The 12,973-nt window shown below is 33.8% G+C and overlaps 1 protein-coding gene across 9 annotated transcripts in view; it reads left to right on the forward strand.

The window, feature by feature from the left end:
* Positions 1–12,265, forward strand: part of LOC117924699 (protein TRANSPARENT TESTA 9) — a 44,445-nt gene extending 32,180 nt beyond the window's left edge. For 2 of the 9 annotated variants that reach the window (XM_034843407.1, XM_034843412.1), the window contains 9 exons: positions 654–722; positions 7,628–7,765; positions 9,037–9,142; positions 9,229–9,300; positions 9,407–9,465; positions 10,478–10,637; positions 10,915–10,950; positions 11,226–11,392; positions 11,603–12,265. In XM_034843407.1, coding sequence (XP_034699298.1) covers positions 654–722; positions 7,628–7,765; positions 9,037–9,142; positions 9,229–9,300; positions 9,407–9,465; positions 10,478–10,637; positions 10,915–10,950; positions 11,226–11,392; positions 11,603–11,932 — 1,137 coding nt within the window. In that variant the 3' untranslated portion in view covers positions 11,933–12,265. The other 7 variants (XM_034843408.1, XM_034843409.1, XM_034843410.1 and 4 more) reach the window with 7 other exon arrangements.
* Positions 12,266–12,973: the final 708 nt, after the last annotated feature.

The raw sequence follows: 12,973 nt of genomic DNA on the forward strand, positions 1-12,973 counted from the left end.
TTAGGAAGTGTTTCTAGCCTTTATAACACTTGAAAATTTTCATCCTTCAAGTATTAAAAATGTTAGAAACACTTCCTATAATCACTGCCAAACGCACTCTTAATCTTTGCATCATGAGCCCTTGTCTTGTGATTAAGCGGTGCCTTAACCCTCTTCTCTATGATTGTGAGGCTTAGAAGGCTCTTTCAATTTTCCCTCTTTTACCTTCTTTGTCTTTCTTCATTTCTTTCTTTATTTCTTACAATCCAAAGGAGAAAAAAAAGGAGATTTGAAGAGCTCTAGCACAAGTTACGTCAAGTTGTTTGGATCATATTATCAATTGGCTAAATCTTAATTTGTAACAGATGTTTTAATGTCTTCTCTTGATAGATGATAAGCTGGCCTCACCTTTAAGGCCCCCTAGTAATTTTGGGGCCAGTTTCACATTTGCAATCTAGAAACTTAGGCTTTATATTAGGGAAGCTTCTAAAAGTACTTTTTTTTTTTTTTTCACTTTTCTTTTTTGCATTGAGATTTGGAATTACTATAATTTCAATATATGTTCACTCTGGTTTTGCATGTCTTAATTTGTTCCAATCATTCTTAGATTACTTGTCTTCTCTGTATTCTTCCTTGAAAATTTGTTTCAACTTTGCCTTTGTCTTAATTTATAGCAGGAGCAGTATGGAGTGTTGTGTTCTTGTCCTGAAGTGGCAGCAAGTCCTCGTGTACATAGGTTTCAGGTATTCATTTTTTTTTCTCTAAGTCTAGTAGGTGTATCTGTAATTTTTTTCCCCAACTCCAGCCAGGTTTATTTATTTATTTTTTATTTTTCCCTCCTACTGCCCAAATGTTCAAAGCAGCATTGTTTATGCTGATATTTCCTGTTGCTAAGGTGCAACCACAAAATTAGTCACATGCCTGGCTCAAGTAAGACATGTGTATCCAAAATACACATGCAAAAAAGCCAAACAACAGAACATATGCAGAAATATGAACATATTAAAATAATGCTGATTTTGCCTTTCGCCTTTGAGGCTAGGTTCAATAAGGAAGGTATTTGAACAGAGATAGTGAAGGTTCTAGGTTTAATTCCATGTAACAGAAAAAAATTGGGATTTGCCTCTTGTATTCATGGAAAATGAAATATGTTATTAAATAGAGGAGGTTGTCAAATCCTCCAGATGTAAGATAAACAAAATACAAGAAACAAGGTGATTTCCTACTGCAAAGGTAGCACTTTGGTTGTTGTCCTAATATCACAGAGGTTGCAAGTTCACATGACTGAGAAGGGTTGCATAGGGCTTGTTTTGGAGTTGTTCTTGAAAACAATTTTCTGTTCTTTAAGAAAAAAAAAAAAAAAAGCTTTTTTATTTTTGTGTTGGAAGAATTGGGATTGGGTTGTTAACCGTGTGATATAGTTTCCATAGTTCAAGTGCTGTATAGTTGTACAATGTTATGTAGTGTTACGTAGATCCTAAAATTTTGCTAGGATTAATTTGTTTCCCTGTTAGATTCAATGTTTCCTTGTTTAGATTCTAGAGTGAAAAGTTTTGTTCAATATATACCCTTAAATCAAGACCTTTGAATGTGAAAAAAATATTCTTTCGTGTTTCTCTCTAACGTCAGCATGGTATTAGAGCCCATCTAGGTTTTATGGAAGTTTCTTTAATTGTTCTTCTGGTGGCTGCCCTCATTGCTATCGCATCTCACACCAACAGCCTTTATCGCTGTCACTTTTAGCACTATTTGTGAAGGGTTTCTTTAACCTTATTTCACACTATTATTTGATCCATCTTTGTCACCCATGTCTGAAACATCTAAGTGTGTTAATTCAATCAATATGTCATCCTCCAACCAGGCTTCCATCTGTAATAAAAAACCAATCCTTCACATCATCACTTCCAAGTTGAATGGATGAAACTTCATTGAGTGGTTACCATCATGGTTTGAAATGTTGGAATTTTTCGGCGAAATATCGCCGATATTTCGGTTATTGGAGCAAACCGACACGATATTCCACACTGATAATCAGTCGATCGATTTTTCACAGATTTTTTTTTGAAATTTCATCAAAATATCTGCATTTATCAGTATTTTTGCCATTTTTCGGGATATTTCCCAAATATTTCGGTGGTCAACCCAGTCAACCCTTCAATTACGTCACTGCTATTGCCCAATCACGTTGCTGCCAGCCTGCCGCCCCCTTTCAAATTTTGCCCGCCTTGTTTACGTTGATGCATGGATTCAAACCTAGACCAAAAGGCTTGGGTTCAAGCCTAGTTATCACTAGGCTAAACTTGCGCTTATTAATAGGTATTGGTAGTAAATTTGTTAAACTTCATTATTAAAAAATTAATTAATTAATTATAATTATATAACTTTAAATTTTATTTATTTAATTAATAAATGTATAAAAACCATCATTATAATTTTTTTAACAAACATTTTTTAATATCATTTATATGATAATTAAATATAAAAAATATAAATATTAAAAAATCATATATGCATCTTAATTTATTTTACATTATTGAATGCATTTGAATTAAATAAATTATAGTTTTAATATTAAATATATCATTATTTATCTCATTAATCCTATTTTAAAAAATTATTGTCACTTCACTCTGAAATTTTTTATATTTATCCTTTTAATTTTATTTAATTTTGAATGTTTTTATTTTAAAATATCAAAAATATAAATTGATTCAAAAAATACTAAAATAAAAAAATAATAATGAATTTATAATATTTTATAAATTAAAATTAATTTGATTAGATAAATAATAAATTATTAAGATCAATTTATCCTTACTTATTGATATTTTTCTCTTTGATCATATCTATGTCAATTATACTTAGAAAATAATTTTAACATGTATATTTTTATTTATTTTATCATTATTTGGGGTTATTTTAAACATTTTCATGAATTTTGAATAATTTTCGCTTTATCTATATTTTTGTCAAAATATCCACCGATATTTCTCCGATATTTCCGATATAACCATAAAATCCAGGTTCCAATATATCCTCATTTACCGATATTTCAAACCATGGTTGTAATCAGCAAAGGTATAAGGGAAAGATGAAGTATGTGATGGGGACTGCAAAACCACCAGCAGGGGATGACCTGAAATATGAAGTTTGGGATGCAAAGAATTCCATGGTGATGTCATGGTTGCTCCACTCAATGCAACTAGAAATGGGTAAGACCTAATTGTTAAAAACCTTCTCAAATATTTGAGTTGAAACAACAGATTGTTAACACCGAGCAAGGGTCTTCAACTGTTACAGAGTACTACGATATTCTCAAAGGATTTTTGTTGAAACTAGATTTATACCAAAACCTGGAGATGGAGACAGCCACTGATATAAAGAAATTGAAAGAAATAATGGAACAAGAGAGAGTATTCCAATTTTTGGTAGGTCTTAATCCAAAGTTTGATCAGGCCAGTGTTCAATTATTGGGCAAAGAACCATTTCTATCTATGGATGAAGCATTTGCCCTTGTTGAGTGGAAGAGAGTCATAAGGAATTGACCGTTGGAAATTCAAGAAATCCTTTACCTGAATATTTAGCTTTGGCAGTCTCTACACCCCCTTCGATTGCCAAATTATAAGGGAGAAGGTAAGAGGATGGTGGACAAGGATAAATTATGGTGTGATTTTTGCCATATTAGAAATTGCATGAGAAACCTTAAAATTTGAAGGGGGTCAGCAACGAAGGGGGACACCACACGACAAAATCTGGAAAAGGCCACCAAACAGCTGCTGTAGAGGATTCTCAAGAGGCTACAATAAGGGACTATCTTAGGGTTGCAAGGCTTGGTTTTTACTACTTATCAAGAGAGAAAAGATCAAGTTTAGCTATGGCTTTGAAGTTTAGGATATCCTCCATTTTCTTTGTTGAAAAAGTTGTTTCCTTCCTTGTTTGAAAACAATAATATAGAATTTTGCATGGTGAAATTTGTGAGCTTGCTGAACATCATCGTTTATTTTCTCCTTTGAAAACTCTAAAAATTTTATCACCATTTAGTTTGATATGTTCTGATATTTAAGGTCCCTCTTGTGTTACTAACACTCCTGGTTTTAGATGGTTTGTCAACTATATAGTATATTGTCCTTGAACTACTTAGGTATATCTAATGAAATCTTCCATTTTTCCTATCTTCCATAAATTCATTAGCACTTAGTTTAGGGCAAAAATACATATTCATTAGCACTTAGTTTAGGGCAAAAATACATACACTAAGATCCAACAATGACAAAGAATACTTCAATCAAGATCTCATCACCTATCTTCTAAAAGAGGGTAAAAAAGTGACATCTTGTTGTTGTAGGTCACTTCTTTTCTAAATGAAAGTCCTAAAAATTTATTGGATGTTCTTATAGTTGCATATTTGATAAACCAAATGCCATCTTGTGTTCTTGAATGCCATCCTCCCATTAGTAAACTCTCAACTTTGCTTCCTAATTTCCAAGGGGTTGGGTCTCTACCTTAAAAAATATTTAGTTGTGTTTGTTATGTGCACGTTCATAGTTACTTGTGGGGGAAATTTGATCCTAAAGGTATCGAGTGTTTGTTTTTGGGCTATTCATCCACTTAAAAGGGATACAAAAGGTTATCATCCTCCAACAAAAAGAAAATATGTTGAATGGATGTTACCTTTGTGGAAAATCAAGCATTCTTTGGGGACACCTATCTTCAAGGGGAGAGTCAACTAGGAGAAGATAAGTGGTGGGAGTCTAATCAGCCTTTATCTATGCCAAATGTGGTATATAGCTCCATGCTGAGGCCTACTTCTGATTCAAGTAGAAATATTGGTCCTGATTTAAATTCTCGTAAAAGTACAAATTTTGGTATTGGTCTTGGTTTCAATTCTGGTGTTAGTACTGGTACTGTTACACATTTTGGTATTGTTTCTGGTTCTAATTTTGGTAGAAGTACAAATTCTGGTCCTGATGAGTCTTTGAGTCATGATTCTCATAGTTAAAATCCATCCATTGAACCTACCGAGATCTCAAGTATTACAAAGTCTCCAAAGACCAAGAATAAGAGGCCCAAAACTCCTATCTCCAATGTATATTCCAGGCGGAAGAATTCTACAATCACTTCACATATTCCAATCTTTGACCTTGTGATAGGTAATGATGAGTTGAATTTCCCCATTTTCATTAGGAAAGGAGTTAGGTCCTGCTCTCATCACCCTACTTCTCCAAATTTGTTTCCTTTCAACATCTTTCACCTCAGTTTTAAGACTTTTTCGCTCATATTTCCTTTGACGAAGTTTCTTCTACTGTCTAAGAATCTATTAGAGGTTAAGGCCATGGATAAGGAAATGAGAGGCTTGAAAAAAAGAATTAGAGTTGGGAGCTACAAAAAGAGAAAAATTGTGGGGTGCAAGTGGATTTTCAACATTAAATACAAAGCTGATGGTACCTTGGAGAGACACAAAGCAAGATTGGTTGCTATGGGGTATACATGGATATAGGACATTGATTACTATGAGAATTTTGCTCTAGTAGCTAAGATGAACACTATTAAAATTCTACTTTCATTGGCAACAAATTTTGATTGTCCTCTGCAACAGTTTGATGTAAAAAATACTTTTCTCCATGGTGATCTAGAGGAGGAAGTATATATGGATATTCCTTAAAGATATAAAAAGGAGTCATGGGGAAATGAGGTATGTGAACTCAAAAAATCACTATATGGTCTCAAGTGATCTCCTCGGGTATGGTTTAAAAGATCTATGGAGCTATGGTGAAGAGAGGTTACCATCAATGTCAAGGTGATCACACACTATTTATCAAACACTCTCATCTAGGGAAAATTACAACATTAATTGTGTATGTTGCTGATATTGTTGTCATTAGAGATGAACAAGAAGAGATTATGAGATTGAAATCATACTTAGCTAAAGAATTCAAAATCAAGGACTTGGGCAAGCTTTGATATTTCCTTGGAATTGAGGTGACTAGATCACAACAAGATTACAAGAATTATTGATTTCTCAATGGAAGTATATACAAGATTTACTTTTAAGGAGATAGGTATGCTTGGGTGTAAACCAGCTCAGACACCTATTGAACAAAATCACAGACTAGGAGAGAAATCTAAAGGCTAACTGATTGATCGAGGCAACTACCAATGAATGGCGGGAGAACTAATTTACTTGTCACACACAAAACCAGACATTGCATATGTCGTGAGTGTGGAAAGTCAATTTATGCATACTCCACTTAAACTCCACTCAGAAGTTGTATACTGGAGTTTGAGATATCTGAAGATAGCTCCTAGCAAGGGTGCTTTGTTTAAGAATGGTAGGGAGTTCAAGTTGGAAGCCTACATAGATGCAAGTTGGGTTGGATCTATTATGGAGAGACGATCAACTACTAGATATTGTACTTTCTTAGGAGGTGATCTTATCACTTGGAGAAGTAAGAGACGATCAGTAGCAGCCCATTCAAGTGCGGAAGCAGAATTTAGAGCTAAGGCATAAGGTATTTGTGAACCTCTTTGGATTAAAATCATATTTAGGCATCTCAAGATCAAATTTCAAGAACCTATTATATTGTATTGTGACAATAAAACTGCCATCAACGTAGCTCACAACTCAGTCCATCACGATCGAATCAAGCATGTGGAGGTTGAGAAACATTTTATAAAGGAAAAGCTGGATAGTGGCCAACTGTACATATCATATATATGTACTACTAATTAGCTGACTAATGTTCTCACTAAAGGACTCCCAAGTTTCAACAAATGATTGACAAGCTGGGAATGCAAAACATCTTTGCACCAACTTGAGGGGAAGTGTTGGAAGAACTGGGATTGGGCTGTTGACCATGTAATATAGTTTCTGTAGTTAAGTGTTGTATAGTTGTACAATATAATTTAGATCCTAAAATTTTACAAGAATTATTTTCTCTTGTTTCTCTATAACTTCAGCATTTAGACACCATGTTTGACAAAATTTTGACAGAAAACATTTTTTTGAAAATTTATTCCGCGAACAGTTTATTTTTTAAAACAAATTTTAGTTGTTTTTTTGTAGAATGTTTTGATTAACAAATTGAAAATATGAAGGATGTTTTGATTAACAAATTGAAAATATGAAGGATATTTTGAGAACATTTACATTGTAGAGTACTTTCATAGAAAATAAGTCTAGAAAATTGTTTTTCATATTTGAGTTTCCATACAAAATTAATCCCTAAAAAGATTTGAGAACAGTTTTTAAGAACTGTTCTGAAAAATTGTTTTTTTGAGAACTCTTTTTGAAAATGTTTCTAAACAGGCCCATAATCTCCACATGACCCAAGTTGTATAGTATTTTCCAGACATGCAAGATTAAAAATTCAACTCCCTCTTTTTAATAATGGGATAAAGGTCCCACAGCTTTTGTTCATTTAGACTGTCATGGCACTTCAGTCTGCACAATTTAGCCTGAAAGTTGAAACTTGGTTGTCTTATAATTTTTTTTTCCATTCATGTAGAGGTGTCCATTGCATGGCACCGGACTAAAATCATTCTTGTGCTAGATATTTAATTCACTTTTAGGGAAAGTAGAGAAAATCCAAATGGCTTATCACTTCAAGTTGACAATTATTTTATCATAATGGATATCTTTGTCTTCCAGGTGCTCGACGCTTTGGTCAACCTTTTTTGCCGCTCAAATATTTCTGCGGAGACCTTGTGGGATGGTGGTTGGGCTCTGCGCCAATTATTTCCTTATAATGAGACTGAGTTTAACAGTCATCACCTTGAATTGCTCAAAGTAAGATATTTTCTGATGATACACAAGATCCTTAAAATGAGATAGTCTTTTCCTTTGTTCTATACATGAATTGACATGAATTGTCAAAAGGGTGACTTCTCTTGTTTAGTAATTTGATGTTCTCTTCATGGGATACAGAGACTTTTTTTTTCTCCTATTAATTCCTTTTTGTTGATATAAATTTTTAATATGGTTTTCTTTTCTTAATTATTCTAGTCCTATTGATGCTTCCATTGTTTAGAATTTGTGGGCTAATGTCTGCTAGGATTTTGTACTTTGGATGCCTTTTACTTGTTACATCTATTGGTTCAGAGCTACTTTGGGTGATTCTTTTGTACAATTGTACATCTGTTATATTCTGGTTATTAATCTTGTTTTAAAAATGCCATGTTAAGAACTAGTAACAGATGGAGTGTTGGTTGTGTCTAAGCTGAGGACCTAGAAGAATATAGTGGACGAATGGCATTACATGCTTGATCATGTTCATATTGAGATCACACCTTCCACAAAATAATGTGTTTAAGAGTTTCTTTCTTTTTCTTCTTCTTCTTTTGTTTTTTTTGGTTGATGGAAGAACTGATCGGATTCATTTTCCTCAAATTCTTTCCTTTTACTTGTTTAAAACTCTTTTAAGCCTTCATAGCAATGATCTTATTGCTAGATGAAATCTAAAGTTTACTTTTAATTTGTTTATCTGCTTGATTATGATCCATTGCTTCAAAGGTTTGTCCTAGTTAAAGTCTCCGTATGATTAGTAGGCCATACAAAGGTTAATACCAACTACATGACAAATAAGGCTTTGTGACCTTTGATGCTTGAAGAAAACATGACCTCAAACCATATTTTTTGTCCTGCATTTTACTATTAACACTTAATGTACCAAAATGTATTCAAATGTGACACTGAAATCAACCTTAAGGAGGGATGAAGTAAGGAGATCTCAATTTATATCATCAATGCAGCAGAAGTGTTCTGTGCTTAGGATGATATTTAATTTTAAGAAATGATGCCATAGGTGATATCGCTAACCCCAGAAGCACACTTGATGACATAAAAACCTTAGTATAAATTCTTTGCAGGTTGTGAACCATTCTTGCATATTGTTTAACTCTGAATGTAACTTTGTTATTTTCAATCTTTGTGGTTTATATTTTTACATTTGTTGACTCTATTCTGTTTGTGTCACTTGCAACTGGATTCATTTTTTCTGGTTTTTCTTGATGGACTAGTAGATTCTGTTATGCAATGATATTTATTCCCTTCATTTACAGGACTCATACAGGAACTGCATCGGCACTCTCTTGCGGGAGGTTAAAGGTTTCTGGCTAGATCTACTTATCACAGTTCTTTGTGATGAGTGGAGGAAGTGCAAAAGAGGTACTTAGTGTAATGTTGGTGGTTGCTAACGATGAGTGGTTATTTTGTGTTACAATGGTGTGTAACAATGAGATTTATTTGTGTAGCAATTGAGGCTTCATCCCCTCGGAGAGAGCCTAAATATGTGCTCTTGCCATTACAAAAGTCCTCTTTTGAAGGTAAGACATCTTTTGCTGAATTGCATGGCTAAGGACTCTTGAAATAAATTCTCCTTTTTCTTTCAGTATTTAGAGAATTTTCATTAACATTTCTTTGTTTCTACAGAGGTTATTCCAGTTGAATCATCAATTGTTGCTGGTGAAAGAATGTGTGAGTTGGTGAAGGTTGTGCTTGATCTCATATATTTTTTTTTAATTCCTTTTTTAGAAGCATGAGAAATGTCAGATACATGTGAACATGTATCTTATGACTGTAGTATGGATTAAGTTTAAAACTAAGAGGGTATTTGGTATACCAATTTAATGACTTAATAACTTAATTTAAGTCATTAAATAGATTAAGCATGCTTGGTAAAATAACTTAATATCATAAAAGTCAAAAATAATTTAAGTATTAAGTTAAAATGGTTAACTTTTTTTATATCTCAAATCTCTTTTACCTCATTTGCCCATGTTTAGTAAGAATATATTTTATAACCATGACTTTACTTTCACAACTCATCTTTTATATTTAATATTTTTTTAATTCTCTTAAGCATCTATCATACTTTAAGTATGGATGTTTAACAAACAAATTTGTTACTTAAGACTAGTGAAAGTATAAATATTTGTTAAAATTAATGAGGGTAAATACACCAATTTGATGATTTATAATAAATTTCAAGTTTATCAAACAACCATAATACTTAAAGTAAAAATTCAATAATAAGTTTTAAATCAACAACTTAAGGACAATTTATCTTAAAGTGAATTTAAGTCATTAGGTAAAAAGTATTAAGTTTTATTGAACACCCTATAAAACTATACAAGTTATTGGCTTTTCTTTTCATACTCTCTTTTTCTTCTCTCGATATTTTGCTACATCCATTATGAATATGTGAGCCATTGGAAATAAATGGATGTAAGGCCTTGAAATGTAATGAGCATAGTGTGTATTACCACACATTTATGCACATATGATATGCCTCTCTCTCTCTCTCTCACACACATACAGTATTCTGTACATTCATCATGGATATCTGATCCATTGGAAATAAGATGTAAGAGCCTTAAAATGTGATTGAGCATATTCTGTGTATTCCTGCACTTTTATGCATGTGATGTGGCTGTGTTACTGTTACACAATGTTCTTACACATTGTTTTTGTTTCTAATATTTGTCATTCTTACCATATTAGGTTTTTGTGCTTCTTCATCAACTTCAAATTTTCTCCCTTGGTAGAGCTTTGCCTGATCAACCGCCTATCCTTCCTCCAATTGATGTTCCCCAATCCTTCCGAGCAAAAGCTGCTGGCCTGGGTGTCTTAGGTCCAAAACCGGGAACCGAGTTAAGACTTGGTTAGTGATCTTTTTCAAATTTATATGCCTTTTTAAGTAATGGGTTCTCTCTCTTCCCCCAATAGATAGGAGCGGGAGAAATAATGGCTATGAGATGATTCCTATTTTCAAAATATTTCCCTTCAATTTTGTAGATGTTTGCTATGTTTTGGATCTCCCAAGAGATCTTCTTGTATTCTAAAGGCTGCACCATCAATTATTCCTTGTTTTCTCCCCAAATGAACTATATATATGAAGTATCTTGCATTTCAGTGACTCTGGTGGTTGCCATATGCAGTTGATGCAGTGCCCTGCAGAATTTCATTTGAGAGGGGTAAAGAGCGGCATTTTTAAGATATGCCTTTTTAAGTAATGGGTTCTCTCTCTTCCCCCAATAGATAGAGCGGGAGAAATAATGGCTATGAGATGATTCCTATTTTCAAAATATTTCCCTTCAATTTTGTAGATGTTTGCTATGTTTTGGATCTCCCAAGAGATCTTGTTGTATTCTAAGGGCTGCACCATCAATTATTCCTTGTTTTCTCCCCAAATGAACTATATATATGAAGTATCTTTCATTTCAGTGACTCTGGTGGTTGCCATATGCAGTTGATGCAGTGCCCTGCAGAATTTCATTTGAGAGGGGTAAAGAGCGGCATTTTCGCTTTCTAGCAGTTTCCATGGAAACATCTGGATGGGTTCTCCTTGCAGAAGAATTACCCCTAAAACAGCATTATGGAGTTGTTCGTGTTACTGCCCCTTTGGCTGGCTCAAATGTATGTATGCCTTGTGATTTTCTTATGCAATTGTGACATATTGTCTTTCACTTCAAAATATTTACATGCTTTCTTCTCCACGACATAGTAACTAACTGGCTGTTGGTTGAAAGTACTGGGGAATGAAAATTCCCTCACTTCCTTAACCTGTCTTTGTGATGACCTTAGATTGGAAAGCATAACTTTTCTTTCTTATCTCTTTGACTTCAGCCTAAAATTGATGATAAGCATGCTAGATGGTTACACCTGCGGATCCGTCCATCCACTCTGCCCTTTTTGGATTCGGATAAACGCACTACCTATGCCAAAGTGAACAAAAAAGCTTTGGTTGATGGCAGATGGACCCTGGCATTCAGTGATGAATACTCTTGCAAGTCTGCATTGTCTATGATTCTCGAGGAGATTAATCTACAAAGTAATGAAGTGGAGAGAAGAATAAGACCATTACTTGACCTTGAAAGAGAAGTAAATTTTTCAAGCCCTTCTCCATGCCCTCTTGAGGCTTCCTCTTCAAGTACAACACCTTCCAATTCTTTGTAAGCTCCTGATTGTTTTGAGTTCTCCAATAATATTGCTTTCATGTTAGGGTGACAATACAGCGTGTCTAGCACCCTTTTGTATATGTTCATAAGAAAACCTTAGATACACAGAAAAATATAGATTAGCACCCATGTTTCAGTGTCATTCTTTGTATACTAGCTCTCTTTTTCTTTGCCCTAATTTGTAAGTTTATCAACTTTTACAGGTCATTCTTTATAGATCTCTTAACCGAGGCTTTCCTTTTGCTTACCTAGTTTGTAACCTGTGTGACACATTGTAAATTGAGGCGATTCCAAAGAAAGTAAAGTTGCAAGGTTTTGTGTATTTCTTGTATGTCATTTTTGTGCTTTCCCCATGTGTGATTGTTTATGTAAACAAGTGAAAGCTATTATTCTTAATTGATGCAAATTCATTACCTACATCCTTTTTTTTTTTTTTTTCTTTTTTCTTTTTCTGTTTTCTTTATGCTATAAGCACAGCTCATTCTCAGAAATGCTGGAAGGAAAATTCTTTACTATTGCTGGTGTTCTCTTGGTTTGTTAGAAACAGAAAACCATTCAAGGAAATTTACATCTCTATCTTGATGAGATGGTCAATTTGTGCTCATTCTGATACCATTTTATTCATCTAGTGTATTTAGGTAGGATGCCAAAAGTTGTAACCCAAGATTCGTTATGAGAATATAGAGAGAAATAAAGCAATCAGAATATTGTTGTGAGAAATATTAACTAAGTCTTGATGTCTGGTTACCTTTTTTAGTCTCTCTTTTCCTTGTTCTTTTTCTGGAGCTTCACAGATCTCTGCTTCATAATCTCAATACTCTTTCTGGCCATTCCATGGGTCACCATTCCTCCCGTGAGGGGTTTTATTCTGAATGACCTTGATCTTTGCTGCGCTTGTATGTTCTTCTCTTCACTTTAATCACTTCAGAGTAGAAGCTAGTTTTTCTGTCCATGGAATGAGATGTATTTTTGTACTTTTTTCGTCTTACCTCAAACTAAAGTTCATCAATTGACTGCACTAACTCCATAATGCTTTAAA

The sequence above is a fragment of the Vitis riparia genome, chromosome 11, assembly GCF_004353265.1.
Source record: "Vitis riparia cultivar Riparia Gloire de Montpellier isolate 1030 chromosome 11, EGFV_Vit.rip_1.0, whole genome shotgun sequence".
NCBI classification, from domain to species: Eukaryota; Viridiplantae; Streptophyta; class Magnoliopsida; order Vitales; family Vitaceae; genus Vitis; species Vitis riparia.